Below are 20,925 nucleotides of genomic sequence, written 5' to 3' on the forward strand. Positions count from 1 at the left end.
GAGCTCGTCAAGGATTTTGTATTTTTATGTTTTATGTCTGTAAGACATAATATGGATGCAAAGATTTCATGCATCTTACCGGCACAGGAGGCTTTCAGGATTTCTTCTTTCTCATGGGCTAAAAAAATGAGCTGTGTTTTTTTTTTTTTTTAAAGAGCCAGAATGTCTTGTCACTCGCCGTTTTGCATCCAATGGCAAACACGTGCACGTTTTTCCTGCGCGTTACCTGACCCAAATAGCTGTGCTGACAAGAGCCGAGTGCCAGCATTATTCTGTCCAGGTTGCCGTTACTCTTCCGCAATGACTAAGTTATCAAAAGGCGAATGGGAGGGTGAAGTTAAGTTTTTGCATGCGCTGCATGTTGGCTATATTTTATTTATTGTGTATTTTGCTGGAATCAAAAGTGTGTCAGACTTTGTAGCTGCAAATCTAAGTTTTTTAAAACGCAGTTTCATTCAAGATCTGGGAAGGTGGCCTGTTCTGTGCTTACTGGAATATCGAAACTACCACCTGAGCGGGTAGAAAAGATTAATGTATGATTATATATTTGTTGAAGCCTGAAGACGGCTGCCAGGGTGGGGGTGTGCGTGGGGGTGTCTGTGCTGCTTCCTTGATCCATCTCTTGTCCCACAAAGTTAGATCCCCCACTGAACACAGAATCCCTGCCTCCACTCTCTGCCAGGGTCATTGCTGCCTTCTGCACTTTGTATAAACTGAGTTGAGGCTTTTATCTCGTTTTTCTCCCCCTTCCTCTTCCAGAAAGTCCCGTGAGTCAGAGTCTGGGGTTCCGCCGTGAGGCTCAGGAGGGCTGAGCCTCCTGAGCTACATGGGATCTCTCGCTGCATCTCCAGTGATAACATCAGCGAAGCATCACAGTGTCTTTTAAGTACTCAGCAAAAAAACATCAATGAGCAGAATGCAATGCTTTGGGCGTGCACGTTTCTGTTACGAGCTGATCAGTATCTGTCGAGGTTGTATACTTACTGGTATTGAGTTCCCCTCTTGTGGATGCGGTGGCGCTCTGGCCTTTCAGCAGTGGCTGGTTAACTCTGTCCCTCACGCTAATTCCCTCACGAATCTCCTTCCCTCCCTTTCTCTCTCCCGCAGACCCCCCAGCCGTGGAGCCCACCTTCCTGGAGATTCGGCAAGGCCAAGGCCGGAGCATCACCATGAGCTGCCGGGTCCTGCGGGCATATCCCACCCGGGTCCTCACCTACGAGTGGCGCCTGGGCAGCAAGCTGCTACGCACCGGCCAGTTCGACGTGCAGGACTCCACCGAGTACACCGTCAGCAGCCTCTCCCGCGACAGCTACGGCATCTACAACTGCAACATCATCAACGAAGCGGGTGCGGGGCGGTGCAGCTTCCTCGTGACAGGTAGGCTTGGCCATGTCATGGTGCGCCGAGAGGATGGACTCAGCGTGCTGCAGGCTTGCGTGCTGTTGGGTAACGCTGCTCCTAACGAATCGCCAAAGAAATACATCCTTCGAAGTAGAATCATGGCTTAAGGCATCTGGTTTGGATTCTGGGGAGGTTGGTAATAAAATAGGAGATTTAGCTTCTTTCGGTGGTTCAAGGATAAAGATTTTTACGCGCAAAATGTAAATATCCCTTCTCTGCAGGCATCTGTCAGTGGACTTTTGAGAGAGGTCTGAGAGAGTCATCAGGCAGCAAGTTTCTTCTAGTTGAAGTTTGCAATAAGGCTTGAATTTCTTTTTCTCTTTTGGTTGCTCAGCAAGCTCAGAGACCGAGGTGGGCAGACCACAGTCTCAAGCAACTTCAAGCTGCCTGGGTACAAAGGGCTGTTGAAATTTGTTCCTTTTCTCAAAAAGCAAAGGGCTTTGTGAAGTTCGTACACAAGATCACAGATCCAGGGAGGACATGCAAGCCCTGCCATGATCTACCCATGCTGTGTAATTAATGCACTGGATTGAGACAAACTCCACATGCCTTTTGTCTTTCGTATCTTGGTTCTGAATGTTAAACGGGGCGTTTAGACATGCAAGTCTTGATTCTTTCTCTACTGGAAACTAGTTACCATGACTAGAAGACTCAGATGCCTGATCCTGCAACACCCTGTCCCCATAGCAGATGTGCCCAAGATGAAGTCCTCTGGTCGCTGGAGTACATCAGCTGTAGGCTCCCCATCTCTCTAGGCTGGTTGTCCAGGCACTTTTTAGAATCACTGGAGAGAAAAAAGCATCTCTATTAAGTGAACCGTCTCCTCCCAAGGTCTGCGGTGTGTCAGGAACCCCCCTGTTCCTCTGCACCAGCTGAGAGGGGTGTCCAACCACCCGCCCTGTGTGGGCTCTCTCTGGAGGACAGCATGAGTAGCCCCAGCCTCCCTAAGGACATGGGAGCAGTAGCCCCATTTCAGCCCCAAATCCCTCCTATCAGCTGCTTGAAAAGGAATCATGGGAAAAAAAACCCACAACAAACAAGAAATTCAGAATATGTAGAGGAGAGCTGTCTTAGAAGGAAAAATCTCCCATTGTAGTTGGGATTTTACTCTTGTTTACCGACTTGGCTCCAGCTACGATCATATCTAAACGAGATTTTGCTTTTGGGGTCGCTGGCAGCTCCCTGGGCCCTGCCATTGTTTGGGAAAATGGGCATTGTTATCAGCTTCACTGCTGCCAGCAGAGAGGGCATGGATGAGCTGCAGAGCATTTCTCAGGGACCCTGCTGTGCCCAAGTCCTGGGTACCAGGGTAGACCCTTTATTCTCGTGGGAATAAAGGAAACAGTTTGATTCAGCTCCCCAGTCTTTTTCATTAAAATTTGTTTTTTATAGGAAATTACGTGGGCCTGCTTTCCTGTGGATAGGTTTTTTTTTCCTCTTTTGGACCCGGTTGAACGGCATCTCGTTGGCAGGGATTTCAGGGGACCAGCGGCGCACGGTACAAAGTGGTGGGAAGGTAGCGAGCACCCCGGTGACTGATGGCTCCGCTTCTCACAAAATGTAATCAAGCCTGTGGCTGACTTCATCCTTCAGAGCCCGCGCGGAGTTATTTTCACAGCCACCGACTTCTCCAGATCTTTGGAGTTTAATCCAAAAGGTGGCTCCGAAAGGAACCAGAGAAACAGTCTTTTTCCTCAAATCAGTAAATGCAGTTCAATTTACTGTTCATCACACTTTGGACCCGAGACTGTGGAAACCTATTCGAAGGCAATTATTTTGCCAAGACTGGGGCAATCTGAGTGGCTTTCTGTGATTTATTACCATGCCAAAGAAAGACACATAACTGAAAATTAGTACTAAAATGGTTTTATGATATACTCTGCCTTGCATCTCTCCGCGTGCCTTGCTCATTTTTAGTTCATAGCGTTATGCGAATTTTTGCTGTGCGGTTGGGTTAAGGATGCTGAAAAGTAACACTTGGACTTTGGTGCTTTCCTCATTCTGTTAAAGTTAAAACTGATGTGTTTATTAAATACATTCTTTGATACACGGAGTTGAAACTGCTCTCAGGAAAGAGCAGCAGCCGTATTCTGGTCCCAAGTCTTATCAGGACAGATGAAGTTAAAGCACTGGGGGACTGAAAATGTGTAGAAGACAAATGACGAAGTGGTTAAAAAGGAGGTTTACATTTCACCAGGAATGTGAATACAGAAAAGAAATGGGTCACTTCTTAGACACACGCAGGGAGAAAAAAGCCAAATAAATAACCCGGTGGCAGGAACGTGGTTACAGTGGAGAGCTTTTCCTTTGGGTGGAATAATGGGAGTTGTTGTAGCCCATCTTTAGCTGGTTTTATTTCCAGGTTTTCATGTAGTAACAGTGTGCTGCAGTGCTCACGTTGCAGGGGCTGCAGAGAAGCATTGGTATGCTAAGAGAAAGGTTTTCAGTACAGTATTAAAAGCAGCCTGGATGAAAAGATTTATACTGGCCCTAGAGTTTGCAAACCCTGTTTTTACTGCATTTGTATTTTGAGCCAGATTTGAGAAGATGACGGCAAAATAAATCACGTGTGGAAAAGGGGGTTGATTTATATCAGGTGGGCCAATCTGAGGCAGATTTAACCTGCTACTGTCTTAAAAAATAAATAAGAACATACAAGCAAAATTGTATTTGTGGGAAAGCAAAGTTGAGTTCATGCTGTTTCCAGCTTCACTATCTATATATTTTATTCAGCGGTTGATAGCGCACATCGTACCCAAAGAGCACCAAAAAGAACATTTCAGGCAGTGTGTCATTAAAAACCCTGCCAGGGCTGGAAGCAAGTAGAAGAAAGTAAAAATACTATAGTAGATGCGCAAAACATCATGAATGGCGCAGAAGGCTCCATGCAGGCAGCGGAAGGATTTGGGTGCTGGAGAAAGGCCGGGTGAGCGCGGGGGAGGTCCCACTCCCTTGAGAGGATGCTGCTCCTCGAGGGGCAGACCCGGAGGCTTCCCTGGGTCGCATCCTGGCTCCTGCCAGCCCAGGACATCCCAGGGACACCTTTTTCACAGCCACTTGGGTCTCTTCAAGGCAGGGGAGGTTGAACTCGGTATTTTCTAAGTTCCCAGTGTGCAAGAGATTGATCCAGCAAGCCTTTGCATTGCTGTCAGGAGGGCTGGTGCTGCAGCAGGGGTTGTTCAGCAATATTCTGTGAACCTGGGGAGCTGTTTAGGGTTAAGATTACCCATAATGGGGGTACCTGGCAAGTCTTGGCATACCACTACATCTTCAGTGGCTTATAACTTGGGCGAGCTTTAACTACTTGCGCTGAAATTTGCTGTGCTGATGGCTGCCTTGGGCTGAATCGTTCTCAAAAGCTGCCGTCCAAAGAGGTCTTCTGTAAATAAGGGAAAATGATATTTTCTTTCATCCCCATTAAATGCTTCAATTTAATAAATACGGTTAAAAGGGCCAGATACACATCCTTGCATGAGTCCTTGCTTAAGTCACACCATAAAATTTGTCTGTCCGTAGTTTATGGGGCTGGCTTGACAATGCTATATGTAATTTGTGAGATACTATTTAGATTAGTAATCATAACACCAGGTAGTACTAAACAAAGCTACTAATGACATTAGGTTGATGCAGTTACCAACTAATTTCTGATCCACCATTGAGCAGCGATGGGTTTGAATATTGGGTTTGTGTCGTTCTGTTTTGTGGAATTTTTTCACCGTAAAATATTGCATTCATTAACGAGCCAATCTTTCATTATTTACTTATTCAGTCTTGCGTCATACTTTCAGTGCTTCTGGCCAAGAGCAACATCAAGCCAATCAACTCGTAATTATGTAGGCTATAATTGCTAGCTACCAGCATGACCACAGCTTTGCCTTTCTTTGGAGCTTCACTGGTGTTACTGAATTAAAGACAGTGCCGAGCAAACCTGGGGGCATGGACGTACCCACCGTGTCCGTGGTCTAGCTGGGGGTGTCCACTCAGCCTGCTGGCGGATCTCCCATCTCCTGCCTTCTGTTCCCCAATGCCTTAGGAAACTGGAATTTCAGGAGCCAGAATCATCCCTTATGTATGATCCCAGCATCCATCCCCGGTAGGAGCTGTGGGATTCCTCATGTAGCCTTGCGTGAACGTCCTCACTGGAAACCTGTTCAGCAATTTCTGCCTCAGTGTTTCTTCTTCACCCTTGGCTCCCTACACGGTATCGCTGTGGTCTGTGCAGCATCGAGCTGAAATCGTATCACAGTCAGCATCCAGCCTCTTGTGAAAGCCAGGATGCTTTTCCCACAAGAGCATGATCTTAAAATAAATTGCAGGCACTTGAAATTGCAGGGTATTGGGTTCTTCTCCATGACCCCGTTAGCTGAATTGAACAGTGTTCTGCCGTTTAAAGTTTTATAGCTTTGCTAATCCTTTTTATTAGGGAAGGCCTTTTGCACTGAACTAAGGGCCAGAAGAAGTGTGTATTGTTTGTAGCTTCCCACTTTAATTTTTTTCTTTGAAACTCTATGGGATCCATGGAAAGCAACAAGCAAAAATCCTATTTTAGAAAACTTGTTTGGAAACAGACTCATTGTCCTCTTTTGACCTGCACAGTCCCAAAAAGGCAGGATTTTGCCAGTGAACTATTTTCACTTTATACTGGGGGTTTTGTCAATTGCGAAGGCAACTTCCCAAGCAAGTAACTCCGTGCAATTTTCAGTGGCTGAACTGTCTGTGTGCTGGCTGGAAGACGTGGCAATGCCTCTAATATCAGCTCTGTTCCTCACGGTGTGGTTACCCATTGCGGAGTGATAGACCAGCACCGGGACTGCTGGGGGGACGGGCAGGAGCCATGTGCTCTTCACAAATGCTTCAAATTCAGCAGTCTTCCTCTCCATTTTCCAGGAATGTGTAGCTGTTGTGACACCAGAGTCATTGCAACTGGGTAGTCCCTAGCAGTGGCTAAGGGATGCTGGGTGTTACTGAAGCCTTGCTCGCAATAGTTCCTTGGGTTTTTTTTCTAAATCCACTTGTTTCTCCTCGTGGCTCAAGCTGGTAACTGCCGGCAGTTGTTTTGGGCTTTGAGTTGTCTGTGTGAGTTTGGTGTCTTGGTTGACCGGTCGGGTTTTTTGACAATAGCTCTCAATTGAGTACATTGACGTGGACACATTAGCAAAGCTCATTGCCGAATGTGGCAGTGGAAACATAGGGATCAAGAGTAATCTACCGATCTAAAATATTTCAGGAGAATAATCTTCCTAAGCTAATGTAAGATTAACCAGTGAGTTGAAAACAATCATTTGCTTTCGATATCGGTGAGATGTATGCCAGCACAGTCTAAATGAATATTGTCATTACTTTGGTAGGTTTTAAAGCTATAAGAGACCATCCTGTCTTTCCTGTAGCACCAGCTCTTCACGCACTCTCAGTTTAAGGGGGCTGTCTAGGGAACTCGGTAATGATAACTTAGGAGCAAAACCCAGTGCCTGGCAAAAATACCAAAAAGTAAGATTTTTGACCCATTTGAGGTGTATGCCAATTCATTTTATGCTCATTGCTAAACAAAAATACAACCCAGAACTTGAGCAAACACCCGTGGCCTGAGCGTTCCTCCTAACACCACAGCGTTCAGCGATTAGCGCTGTAATTGCTGTCCTCCCCCCACCCAAAGGACAGCTTCTGCCAAACAAACCTACGAGCCTCAAAAGTGCGCAAGTGGGGAGTAATAATATGATTTTATGCTCTAATTCTTTGTCTGGAGAGCCTTGCAGTAATCACGCATTTTATTTTACCAGCGTATGAACCTGGGTAAAATGGGCCTTGCTAGCCAATAGCCTCCAGCCAGTGGCCAAAGCCTTACCTGCCCCTGTTTGAGGCCAGTGGCTGTGCTTCTGCAGGCAAGCTCCTTGGCTCTTACCTTGGAGACTTTGGAGGAAAATACGTTGCTTGTCGATATGAAGAGGTTCAGTTTTGCCAAATGGGCTTCAAAGCTTCCCAAGTGAGGAGAGGGCAGGATTCCTGCTCCGTTCCCTGCATCCTCCACGGTGGATGCACCTGCCCATGCTGAAAATACCTAACCCCTCAAATCATGGACTGCTGCCCGGTCGTGACTTAAAGGCAGGCGCCTTCTCAAAATCTCATCAGGCTCAAGAATCAGATGACAATAATTTCACATACTGAGGGGCCTGTCCCTCGCCCTCTCTCATTAATAGGAACATTTCCAGTTATAGCTTTTAGGCTTAAAGCTGTGTTTTTCTCTCTCCTGCTGATGTCCTTAATGAATATACAGGGACATTGACTGCATCGCTGGCCATCCTGGACCAATTAACACAAGGTGCTGGTGAAAAATGAAATCTGGAAAAATATTTTTCCTCTTTCCGTTCTACACTGTGAAATGTTTCTATATGTTTCTGGGACAAAAAAATTGTGTGGTTCAATCAGTAGTGTCCTTGTAATTTTAAAAATCAAAGCCGAAGGTAATGACAGTCACAGGCGTGTCACTGGGGCAGGTTAGGGACGGCTGTTGGTATTTTAGGAAGCTTATATGGGAAAGGCAAGTGCTGTAGTGGAAATACAGACATTTTCTTTTCTTAGAATAAATCAAATATTCTTCTTGGTAGATACACTCCTGTTTCTCTTATACACATTTCCCTCAGTGGGAATTAAGGAATTATATTTGCTTTGTTCTTTCAAATATTTATCTTTTGCTTTTAATATGTGACATTTTTCCTCCAAACCACTTACTGTCGGTATTTTTGGCGGGGTAAAGCCCTGGTTCGACTGAAGTCTAAAGAGAACAGATCCACTTTGGTGAATTCAAAATTTGTCGTGTGGAGTCAGCACCAGAGGGCTTGAGGGTCGGTGGTTTTAAATCTTCCCGGTTTATGCTGTCTGCTTCTCGAATACTGTGGTATCTCCCCGATGCCTCCTTGCATCCATCCTCCGTTGGAGCAAATCCCCACACGGGCGTGCAGGAGCCCTGCAGCAATGCGCTCGTGCCCGTTAGCCAGCTGCCATTAATTTTTAATCTGAAGATCCTCTCTTCAGTGTTATTATTCCTCTTTGTTTATTTCAGCTGCCTTTTTTTTTTTTTTCTCTCAAGTTTGTTTTTTGCCATTTTATCATCTTAACGCAGAGCAGGGGTTGTTTTTGCGGTTGGGAGCCCAGGGGGCAGCTGCCAGAGGGCAACGCAGAGCGGGTCTTCCCCAGCCTCCTCCCAAGTTACAAGAAAATTCAATTTAGCCATTTTCTCCCTGAAAGTATTTCTTAGGCACTTTACATCCTTTCCCTCCAGCTTAAGCCAAATTTAGTACTTGAACAATGGGAGAGACAGAGGGATGAAGAGGGGATGGGGGCTGCGGGAGGTTGTCCCCTTGTCTCCTCGCTCCCACCTGTCTCGTCCTCTCCCGTCTCCGCTCTGTTCTCCCACACACGGCCCACGCTGGATTCAGAGCACGGAAAAAAAAGTCACATGAGGTCAAAGAATGTCCACACAAATATACCAACAAGTACACAAAAATATCTTTTAAAATAGCTGTCTTGCGCTGTCAAGACTTGGATGCTCCTGTCCTTCTGTGTTCCCTTGCAGTTCTGTGCTCCATCTGCTCCCTGTCCCCAAATCCCCTATTTTACTTTCTTTGAGTGTTAGGCAAATTTTTTATTTTTTTAATTCATTTTCTTGTCATAAAGATTACTTTAAGTGATACAATTTAGTATCACTCAATAACATCCAGATTGTCTTGGAGCATATATGCGTTGTCTGAGGACGTTTCTGAAACCAAAGCGGTGCTTGGGCACTCTGCCTGAATTTGTGCAGGTCATTGGTGACCGGCTGCTGGCTCCGCACCGTGGAGCACTAACCTACTTATAGCCTTTAGATACTTCATCTGCCTCGAGATTAGCCATGACATTTTCCTGAACCGCTGAGATACTTCTGGTAGTTTGGCCCTGGGTCGCTCGGCGGCGCATTCCCGTCTGACAGCAGGCACTCGCATACTTCGCTTTAATGGCCAATTTTCTGATGGTTATCCTTTTGAAATCTGCTGGAGTGCAAGGCTGAGACCGAGGTCCGGTTCCCCTTCCTCTTTATCTTCTTCTCTTGGGTAGTGTTACTGAGAGCCTTGGATTGAATTTTCATCTCCTTGCTGCTGATTTACAGCCTGAACAAAGATGCTATCGCAGTGATGTCTGGTTTTGAAAATTGCTTTAAAACCATGCAAAAATGGAGAACAGTGCCTTTTTTTTCTTTTTTTTTTTTTCCTTTTCCTTTTTTTTTTTTTTAAACAATTCAATGCAAGACCAGCTGTCTGTCTTTTGCTGTTGTCAGCAAGTGCAGAGCCTGTGGTCGTCAGTGGGATGCGCTGGTGCTCGGCAGCACGGAGAAGTGAAGGCATGCAGTGATGCTGTCTGGTTCAGCCCAGCTCTTCCTCCCGAGCGGGACTCCCTGGAAGGAACTGGTGTGATGCTGGTTTGGAGATGCCCCCGTGCTCTTTTGGGCCTCTCGTGAGGTGGCTGAGCTGTAGGGATCCTCTGTAGGGATTGTGTTGCTGCCCGCATCTTGTGTTCAGCTGAGGATCGCACCGTAATGATCGCGTCTGATTGTCAGCCTGGATTTGGATGTATCTGCTCCCCAGAAAGTAAATGCACTTTTAGTAATATCGTAGTAACAGAGGGACAAGTTCCTCCATGTGCCTTACTGGAGAGGAGATTCCTGCCTGCAAGCCGGTGGTCTACCTGAGCTGCCTTTGGTGCGGCCAGGACAGCTCACAGCAAGATGATGGAGGCACAGTCTCTCCACCCAACCAAACCCCGAGCATTTGTACCGCTCCCTGTTCAATGCGATTCCTTCTTAAATGCTGCAATTACGCTGCTGTGCCCATGCGTGCTGTGTTCTTGAGAAAGTCAAGTTCCAGCACACTGCAGAAATTTGGGGTCTGTCGCTGCGGTGTTATCAGCCCCCCGTCATTGTGTGATGGGGGAACTGATGTCTAGGTTAGAGGAAAAAGGTTCAGGGTCAGATGCTGAGTTATTCAGCATCCCTGGACTGGCATTTCCTTTTTTTGGGGTGTAGCAGCTAGATTTTCAGGCATGAAAATGGCCCAGATTTTCTTCCCTTTTTCCTCACAGTGACACAGTTGTGTTTTGAAAAATGCTAAAAGCCAATGCTGCTTTGTTTTGATGTTCTAATACGTGACAGTGAGGGGAGCTTTACTGACAGCTCACCTGTATTTAGCAGTGCCACTTTCTCCGGAAAACAGAATTAAAAATCAAATCTGATTTTAAAAAAAAAAAAAAAATTAAAAAATGAAAACCTTCTGTGCTGTTCTTCTGGAGAAAATGCTGTGTTAGTATAGCTAGAGAATCTTTCTTCTTCTTTGAAGAGTAAAAGTAAATGAGTGTGTTGCCAAGAACCTAACTCATAGCTGATCTCTCAAATACATTAATTAGGTCAATAACTTCAGGTAGTCTCAAAATGCGAAATAAGAAGGAAGGATTTGGGGCAGAGCACGGCCCCTTCTCCTCAGCACAGACCAAGGCAAAGGCCTTTTCTGCGTCCCACGGGCTGCCTTTGCGAAGGAGCTGGCAGCACAGCCCTGCAGTTTGGGTGCAGCGTGGTTAAATGATCCAAGTTGTCCAGAAGGTGAGGGGGTTTTGCAGGTGAACTGCAGGAACATGTTTTTTCATTTGTTTTCCAGAGTTTGCACAAATTTCCAGAGTTCCTGGAGTTAAAAAGAACTGCCACGTTTGGTCACGATGTAATTCATGCCTTCACCAAAACCTGCTGTTATTTATTCTGTTTTATTATTAACAGTGGGGTAGTATCTGCTTTGTGCGTTTCACACTTGTACAAGAAGGAATATTCACTGTCCTGAAAAACTTAAAATATTAACAAAAGAGAATATATTTTTTTTGTTTAAATAAACCAAACAAATCCTTATATGGCACATAACATTAATGGCTTTTTAACACAGAATGAGAAAGAAACGGGAACCTTCATAGATGAAGTCAGAGAGGTTAAACCCAGTAAAATGGAGTACGTTTTTTGACAAATTGCCAAGTTCAAAGAAAATCTAATCAAACATCAAAACAGCTCCTTTAGTGCAGTAAAACATAGGGTTTTTTCCTCAACTGCAGAATTCATGTTTGTGCTGATCTAAATAATTTATACGAATCCAGAAATTAGGTCCAATTAAATCTTTTGAAACAAGGTTATTTTTTCCCTCAAATCAATTTTGTGGCTCGTCAGAATCTACGTGTGCTCTGGGAGAGCCCTCTGGATGCAGGACTGGTGCATTCTGGGGCAGAGGACTGGACGAGTGGCATAGTTATTTGTTAAATCAGCCTGAAAATACAGAAAAAGATTGAGGTTTAAAAATAGCTAAATAAAATGATGAGGGAGATCCAGGGCGATCAACAGGTTCATGTCCTCGTTTTAGGAAGGATGTGGCCGTGGAACGCATCCGCCATGGGAAGCGGAACGGCGATAGAGGGAGGTTGAGCACGATCTAACATCTCTGTTGCTTTAGAAGTTCAAAGACCATATACAAAAGAGAACAGAAAATCAGCAGGAGAGGATGAAACCTTCTCCAGCCTCATCCTACCCCTGTAATCATTTAGGAGAACCGCAAAGAAGATGCCAAATCTTGCTGTCCCCAAAGCCCTGCACAATGCTGGGGGCATTTGCTTCTTCCCCCTCCCAATTTTTCCACTGCCGTTCAAATTGGAGGTCATGCTGTACAGATTTCTCGAGGCAGCCCCCAGTGCTTCGCAGCTGAGGGGTATTTTAGATTTACCAAAACTTGCTCAAACTGTTAACGGTTTCATTGAAGCAAGATGGGAGGGACGTCCCCGTTCCGTCTCATGGCAGGGTCCGAGCAGCCTTGAAGTCTGTTGGCTTTTGGTCCCAGCCCAATTCCTTACAAAATCATCCCAAAAAGGAAACAAGATTGTTTAAAAGATCTGAACTAAACTTTTTAATATATATATAGCAAAAATGATATAAAGTTATTATGTGTACGCTGAAGATTTTTTGCTTTTTTTACCCCAGTATAACAAAATCATGTAAGATGATTCTAAACCTGTGACAGATTATAATCAATCAATGTAAGAGATTATCGCGATAGAAGAGAACTTTTGGGGCACTAAGCAAGTAGTGATAAAACACCTTCAGACCTTGGTACGTCCCAGTGTAGACACATCATAAGCCATAATTCATGGACTATTGATAAGACTATTTTCTGACCAAAGAAAAGGTTTACGTCCTTTCCTAAACTGTCTTCAGCATGTTTTTTACAGTTAGAAATTGAGAATTAGTTAAAAAAATGCACTTATGTATGTGTCAGGGTTGGCTAGAGGAGCGGTGCTGGTTTTCAAGGTACCGACTGCCAAAACTGACTGTACCATTTCAGAGTCTGGGCAACTCAAACACAATTTTACATACGTGAAACGGGAACAGTACAGAGTGACACGGAAACGTGGCAAGAAAGAGAGAGAAGAGGGGGGGGGGGGAAATGTGAGAAAGGAATTAAGTTGGAGATTCATGACCTAAAATCCCATTTGAAACCACGTTTCACCTTTGGATGATGTACTTTACTTTTCTCGAATAGTGTGGCCAAGCTCATGAGCATTGCTACAGCCCTGATGTTGCAGTGGAATAACAGTCAGTTTAAATTAATTAAACTCCTCCGAGACCTTTTGTCCACACTGTGTCATTGACTTCTTTGCTGTAGCAAGACTCAAGACCCCTTTGACAGTTGTGTGTTTTATTGAATCATGAGCTCTGATCTCAGGGATACGCTCCTGCCCGTCACCCGGAGCACAAACCAGCCCTACCCCTTCTCCCGTTGCTTGTGTTTGACGAGAAAAATAATCTGTGTAAATTAGCCAATGCGCTTTAGCATTAGCAAGAACAGCCAAATACTTGAAGACATTTTTCAGCGACGTGACTCTGTCTCGTAGGCCGTGTCGTGAGTAGTTACTGGATGGGGCTGCCTCGCTGGCAGACATCCTTTGAGCGTAGCTAAACCTCTGAAGAGTCAGGAGCACAGATGGAAGCCAGCAATTCAGATTTAAATTATCTGCGCATACAGAAAGTTTAAGTAGCATATTCCCCCCCCTCCCCCCCCCCCCGCCTGGTTCTTAAATTGCATAGCCATTTTGAGAAGTCATCATTTTGTGATGGATTACAGCAGATTATCCTCAATTTTAAGCCTAGACTGCCTTTTTTTGGAGCCTCGTTCCCTGAGCGCAGGACTTCTGATGCCCGGCCCAGGCTTTCACACCTCCTCTGCATCATCTCACTGCACCTTGGTGGGGACATGTCCTTACGCGTGCCCCAAACTGGATTGTTTCCTCACAGTCCTCCCATTTTGGAGGGAATTGAGAGATTACACATTCAAGCCATTTACATTATTTGCCTTTTCATCTTTTTTTATGCCGCTGTGTGCAGACATGTTCATAACTGCTGTTCTACGCAGGGGTTTTGCCTGCATGCAAATGGCTGATAATTGTCCGGGACTGCTCACACTGAAGACGTGAGTGCCTGGATAAAGCAGGAGTGCGCAGGGCAGCAGCAAGTAAGGGCAGAGGCAGCATCAGAAGCCGGCAAAGCCCTTGATTTCTGTAGGCGAGTTTCGGAGCACAGCCGGGATAGTTGATCCCCATCTGACCTGTTTCTTCAGGGTGTTTTTTACTGGTTGTTGTGTTAAAATGGGCATCTGTGCTGGTGTGGGGTCTGTGGAGTTTGCCGCGTTCACAAGAGATGTTCCCAGTTGCTCCTGGGATGCTTTGCAAGTCTGGTGGCATTGGGAATATCAGCGTCTTGATTGACGGTGGTGAAAAACTATCTTGGGGAAGTTGAGGGAAGAAATAACTAGGTGTTTAACATCACTGATAGCTCAGTATGTTGTTTTCCCTTTTCTCAGCACAAATATATACCATGGTCTTCCGGCCTGGTGGAAAAAGCTCTCGGTTTTTTTGAGGAACTGTGAGTTTGAGGTAGAGCCTCAAGGGCCTGAGTGGAGCTGAGGCTCCTCTAGCACCCACAGCCTGTTAGGTTTAAATATGGAGAGAGCTGGTAGAGCGAGTGATTTGAATTACTGTTAGAATTAATTTATTTCTTTATGAAGACAACCATACAAGCTACCTGTAAATCCTTGCTGTCTGTAGCAGTGTTTCTCTAAGGAAGATTTGATTACAAGCTGACTATAAGTTATTAGCTATAAGTTATTAGCTTTCCAGTAAGTCTAAATGAATGTTACAGGCTATAAACCGACTATATAAATTACAGTCTCTCATGTAAAGCTTAATGATGGTTGCAGTAACATTAATATCTTTCCCAAGGACAGGAGAAAATTTCTTACTCTGTCACTGATTACAACAGTCTCATATCCCAATTTCATGTCTCGAGTCAAACTGGCAGTGTGTTATTTTTATTTTTTTTTGCCCCCCCCCTAGTTTCTTTGGTCTGAAACTCAAAGTGCTTCCCTGTGCATCTCGTTCCCTTGCGAGCATCATCTCGTGGTAGAACCGCTTCCCATGGAAATTGCATCATGGAGGCTGGAGTTGGGCATGGACCGTCTCTTCCTCCGGGAAAAGCAGCACACGTCCTCTTCAGGTGTGGTTTGGTTTGGCTTTTGTCTCTTGCAGACTGTTTGCCCTTCATGAGCAGGACACATCTGTCCCCACATCTGTGTCTTCCCCCGGTTTGGGAGCAGCAGCCCTTCGTAGTCCTGGCTGCAGCGGGAGCTCTGATGCATTCTCAAACCTTAGGAATGAGAAGTTAGACTCTAGCTTAGCTAAATGTTAACTAGTTAATGCTTACCTTAGTTCAGAAACACATGCACAATGTGTCAGAATAATTTATCTCCCCACTTGTTTAAATATTTCTCAAGTTTGCCAATCTAGGGCCAGTCGTGGATGGCTGGGAACTCTAGGAAGTCAAAAGACCATATGTCACCTATATTCTAACCTGCATGGTCTTAAAATTTCTACTTAAGTATCACCACCATTTAAAAAATTATTTTTCACTCATCTGCTAGGCGCAGTAGGTATTTGGTTTTAATCAAAGACCTTGGAGGCCGTGGAGATTACAACAGTGCTACTGAGCCCGGAGCGTCTCTTAAAAACGTACAACAGGAAAGACCATTTCCGAAGCAGGCAGAGTATTGATGGTGTTTTGTTTGCCGCTGAACTCGCTCCTGCTGGTGGGGAATTTGAACAAAGAGGAGCTTTGCCAGCCCCCTCGGAAGCAGATTGCCGCCCTACCCCACACGCCTGAGCAGGACGGTTTAAACTGCGGGCGGGCGGTCAAATATGAAAGGCAATTCTTACTGTATTAACAGGGTTTTTTTCACCAATCTCCTGGTCCAAAGCCCAGTAAAGGCAGTGGACTCTGAGCCAGAGGCTGCCTTCTTGAGAGTAAATTCCCAAACTTGGCAGAGTTTTAAAATTTGGGATATTTACTTCTCACAGGTCATCAGTGGAGCAGGCAGTGACAAATGTGACCTTTTAGCAAAGGTGACAAGGTGTTATTACTGGATTTAACCATGCTTTTCCTGTCATCTAGTAAGAAGAGAAAAATGAAGTTAATTAATTCCATCCTGAGGCTGAAGTATCTAATTTGAGGAGTGGAAGGAGGGGTTACTTGAGGTTTTCCCTGTACTTCAGACTTACTCGTTTTTAATGCAAGTCTGCCCTAGGGGAAGAAGGAAAATAAAGTTAGTTCACCCAAAAAAAGGAAAGGATTGTGAATGCAGCAGTGGATTGCACCACTTGAGAAACTACTACTTGCACATACTTGGGTTTCGTTGTGTTTCTGCGTGCTGCTGCTTGAAAGCCGTGGAAGGACCTGCTGAGCCTGGCCTGCTTCTCCCTTTGCCGTGCCATACGAGGGAAATCACAGCAGTGAGCCAGGTCTTGGGCATGTATTGCCAGCAGTGACTGGTCCCTCCTGCTCGGCGTGAGCCCAGAGCAGAGGCACTGCCGTCTCCTGCTTCCCCATCTGCTGGCAAGCAGTGCCGTAGGTGGCTTCCCATTCCCAGGCGGATGGGAAACCACTGTTTCTCGGGCACTGGTGGATGTGGCCTCCAGGAACATGTCTAAACGTCTGATGTCCTTTTGGCCTCCGTGGTTTGCAGAGTTTCGGGCTACTGGAGTGTGGTCCCAGGTGAAGCGGGTGAGCTGCAGCCAGACGTCCTCAAGCACAGCATCGCTGCTGCCTCTCTGCTCCTCCACTGTGTCCCAGGCTGCTTCAGAGTAGCCTCTGGAGGCTGAAAATTAAGAGTAAACTCATGCCTTCTTGTTGAAGGAAACCCTGTGCAACTAGAATAATGAAGATGAATGGTGCAGCTTTTGACGTAGAGAGCTGTTGGTAGCTGAGCTCTTGGGGATAGGTCTGTGTCTGGGGGCCAAACCGGTGACATCCAGGAGTTGGAGAACATGGAGCTGCCTCCCTGGATGATGCAAGTGCTTGAGCGTGTGATGCTCTGGACTGGTGATGGTTATTTTTTGTTAAAAAAAGAAGGGCAAAAGACATCCTTTCCATGGGCTGGCTGCTCTGTTGCTGGCAGCCCTGACGGTGTGTTTTCGGGGAGCCTGGTACATGAAGAACATGCTCTAGTTAATATTGGAGCTGAACCAGGCCCTCCCCATGAAGAAACCTGCCCGCTGTGGTTGCTGCAAATAATTTCCTCAGTGTTGGAATCCCACAGGGCCTGAAGAAACTGCACTAAAGAGTATTTAGCAGGGAGCCCTCAAGCATCACCACCGCAGAGCTGACCCGAGGAGTGCCCAGGGAGGAGTAAAAAATCCGCATTTCAATATTACTGGTGGGAAGCAGGGGCAGTTCAGTTGCTGGCTGGCATTTTGTTCAGTTTCTTCCTCCAAAATGATTGTTTGCTTGTGCGCTGTGAGGGTATTGTGTGTTGGTTCTGGGGTGGATCGGAGCAGCCACGAGCTGTTGTATTTAGCAGGAATGGGGGAGCCCGTGGGAGGGAGGGGACGGGGGTAAGGCGGCTGCATGACTCTGAGTGCTGAGAGGGGAGAGCTTACAGCTGCCTGGGAAGTGCTGAGAAGCTTAGGGAGCATCAGGGGGGCCTGGCCGAGGAGCAGGGCTTGAGCTGGGCCCCATGGATGGAGCTGCGGGTGGGCATGGAAGACCTGTGGTACCCGTCGGTGGGGGGGATGCTCGGGAATGGACGCAGCGGGTGGGGGAAGCAGTGTGGCCAAGGGATGGAGCCGGTCCAGCGGCTGCTGCCTGTTCCTCGCATTGCTCCCAAAGGACTGCGCAGAGCCGCATCGTCTCCCGGCTGCAAATATTTCTTCTGTGACTCAGTGTTGTGCTCTGATCCCGAGATACGTGTTTTGCCAGGCACTGTCAGAGCTCCCCACCTCACCCCCGTGCCAGAGGCCGCAGTTTTCTTTATGTGCGTGTGGTGACACGTTATTATTTACAATTTCACGACAGCATCCTGCTCTCTGTATGACACCGCTTTCGTTTCCCTACCCATCCTTCGTTTATCAGGTCTTTAGCACATACTGGCAAGTGACGCTGCTTCCCCCTTCCACGCCTGCGGTTCCCGGGGGATTTCTGCAGAGTTCACTTTGGCGACAGGTAAATCACCGCCTCCGCCGCAAGCAGAGGCTTCGCTTTGTTTCCTGTCGAGCTGTATTTCACCTTGCTTTAGTAACCGCTTTCTAGTCAGGCGCAGGCATGTGTCTGCAAACACGCACGCATGTATGTAGGGGATGTGTAAGGGGTTGCATATGTGTCTATAAAAATTATTACGTGAAATTACGGCAAATTATGTATGTATGGGCACGTGAGCTTGCAGAAAGCTCGCCAATAGAAAGGGGGCTGTGTGTGTGAACCATCCAGCTTCAGGGGCTGTTCTAAACTGGATTTATTCATCCTTCAAAATGTCATCGCATAGGTCGCATCTTATCATGACCCGTTTGAAAGGAAATCCAAATACATCGTACCATGTTATAAACCTGATTTCAAATTCTATTGAAGCTTTTTGTCAGCAAACACAGACACGTTAGGCCCAAATAAATTGAAATGAAGCTCCGCCACACGTTGTGTTTAGCTCTTGGTGAGACCCGGTCCCGATGTGAAAAGGAGCAATGTTTTTTACTGCAAATCCCGGGTTGGAAGGAGGAGGAATTGCAGAGAAGAGCAGCGTGAGCTCTTCCGCGGCTCAGCCAGCAGATGTCACGTTTGGTTATCGCTGGCGAGGCGTTTGATCACAGCGCTGCCGTCCTGGCGAGGCTGGGGATCGGGGTCGGTGCGGGGAACCGGAGGGAAGGGGGAAGGAATCATTACAGGGCACATGGAGAAGGCGTCTCACCAATGAAATGTGTAGCATGCTCCATGGCGTAAACTGATATTAGTTTAAGTGTTAAGCGGGATGTTGGTTTCCTGGTTCAAAGCAGACCTTTCTGTACCTGGAATGGGAACCTCTTAAATCATTTGAGATGGGCAGAGTACGTATACACTTACATTTGGGCTCCAATTAGGCATCTCAAAGTTCAGTTTGATTCCCAAATCATTCCTTCCCCGCAAGTTGCAATATATTAGCAAATCTTTATATCCCTTCAGGAAGAGACTTTACTGGAAAGTGCGGTAAAGTGTCATCCCGAAGTTCACGGCGTTGGGAGCAGCGGGTCCGTGGTCATCTGTTCCCGCAGTAAGGAATTCCCCAGCAGAGCAGCCTCATCCACCTACTTTGTGGGGATTATTTATTATTAACACTTGCACTTGATTAGCTTTAATACTTCTCTGCACTTAAATGCCTCTTCAGCTGCTCAGCCGAGCTGTTCTGTTGTGGCTCAGACTGTCCTTTCCTGGAAACCAAAGCCCAAAGACCTTCCCTGGGTAGGGCAGGAGCTCCAGCTTATGGTCTGGTGCTCTGGGCTCTGGTTCGGGCTTTGCTTTGCAGCCTGCTCTGCCTGGTTCCTCTCTGCCCCACCGGCAGCAGTGTTAATTTTCTATTACAAGGATAAATGATTATTTCAGAATTTACCTGGGTCTCACAGGTGGGGCTACAGGTACAGGCTGTAGAACTGTGACTCAGGCTCTGTACTTGACCCCAGACAATACCAGTCCCTGGAAGTCACTCTTCAGGAGGACTAAGGGAGGGCCATGTTTGCGCTATTTACTGTAAATCCTCAAGTTTTGGCCAGGCAATATCTTCGTGATGCTGTGCAGATGAAACCTGCAACGTAACAGCGCCAACGGAACGATTTGAGGCTCTACAGAAAGTTCCAAATAAAAAATAGCACCCAGAAGGAAGTGACATGAGGATGATGGTGGGTGCAAGCAGGGGAAGAGGGGATCTGTAGCTGCGGAGCGGGAGGAAGGAATGAGCCAAGCTTTTAGTTTGGTTAGACTAGATTGCCATGGAAGAAAACGCACCGTCAACTTCTGGTGTGGAGCTGGTAGCATAGGAAATAGAGAATACTGAAGGGGACTGTAGCTGGCGGGTCTAAAGGGTGTAACAGAGCAGAGGACCCTCAGAAAGCCACAGTGGGAACTGACCTGCGAAGCACAATGAATTTTCAATAAGGAGGACGCTTGTTTTACCAAAGCTGTTATGAAAGTTGGGGAGAATAAGGGTGGGCAGGTGGTTCTGGTTCGTGGAGTTTCCAAAAGGACTGAGACTATATGAAAATGGATGTTCTAAATGGATGCTCTAAGAGCAGTTTTGGCCAAAAAGTCATAGGGAGAAACTTTTGCAAATGTTGAAATGCATTCCTCTGTGCTGTTCATCCTGAACTGCTTGTGTGTCGGCCGCCTTCCGGCCTGGACTGGGGACGGATGGGCAGGGGCAGGAGAGTCGGTGATGGTGGGAAGTCCAACGCAGCAGAGAGCTGGAAGGTGCGGGATTACAGGGAGGCTGGAGGTGATGGGGATGATGATTTGGCTGCAGGACTGGGAGGAGGAGCAGATCTAGGAGACATACGGTTCCTTTCACATATGCAAATAAAGAACAAAGTATCTTCTCTTTCTTATTGAAAATCCTTCATAAAATATATATCCTGTAATAAAACCAAGCACAGTAATGGGCAGCATTTTTCATAAACTCTGTGTCTCCCAGTATTTTACACAGTTAAATATATTGTTTTGTTTAGGATTTATACTCTTCATGCATTTTAAAGACAGAAAGGTCTGGAGCTGAATTTGCCAAAAGGGGAAGCATTTGTAAATCTCCGATTTTATTTTATTTTTCTCTAAACGTTTATAGCTGCTGTTATAAAGTGCGAGACGCCCTGATCATCGCTTATACTGAACTCCTTGTCATGATAAGCTAAAGTGCGTATGTGCTACCAATATGGAACAGAGACGGCAAAGACGCCGCATTCACAAACCATCCAACGCCAAGCAAATTAGCAGAAATAGATATGAAGATAAGGGGAACATAAACAGACAACGCAAAGAAATGATTCCTTTAGTGCTCTGCCTGCGTGTCTCCTAAAGCTGTCGGTGTTACTGGTGCTGTGCCTGCACAGTTACTACTGTTTGTTTCTGCATGACAAGCCAGC

The 20,925-nt window shown here is 46.3% G+C and overlaps 1 protein-coding gene across 3 annotated transcripts in view; it reads left to right on the top strand.

Moving 5' to 3' along the window:
- MDGA2 (MAM domain containing glycosylphosphatidylinositol anchor 2) overlaps positions 1 to 20,925 on the top strand; it is a 366,795-nt gene that overhangs the window by 285,871 nt on the left and 59,999 nt on the right. For all 3 annotated transcript variants that reach the window (XM_074583599.1, XM_074583600.1, XM_074583601.1), the window contains exon 9: positions 1,108 to 1,377. In XM_074583599.1, coding sequence (XP_074439700.1) covers positions 1,108 to 1,377 — 270 coding nt within the window. The remainder of the gene's footprint in view (positions 1 to 1,107; positions 1,378 to 20,925) is intronic.

Source organism: Larus michahellis, chromosome 4 (genome assembly GCF_964199755.1).
Source record: "Larus michahellis chromosome 4, bLarMic1.1, whole genome shotgun sequence".
Taxonomy (NCBI): domain Eukaryota; kingdom Metazoa; phylum Chordata; class Aves; order Charadriiformes; family Laridae; genus Larus; species Larus michahellis.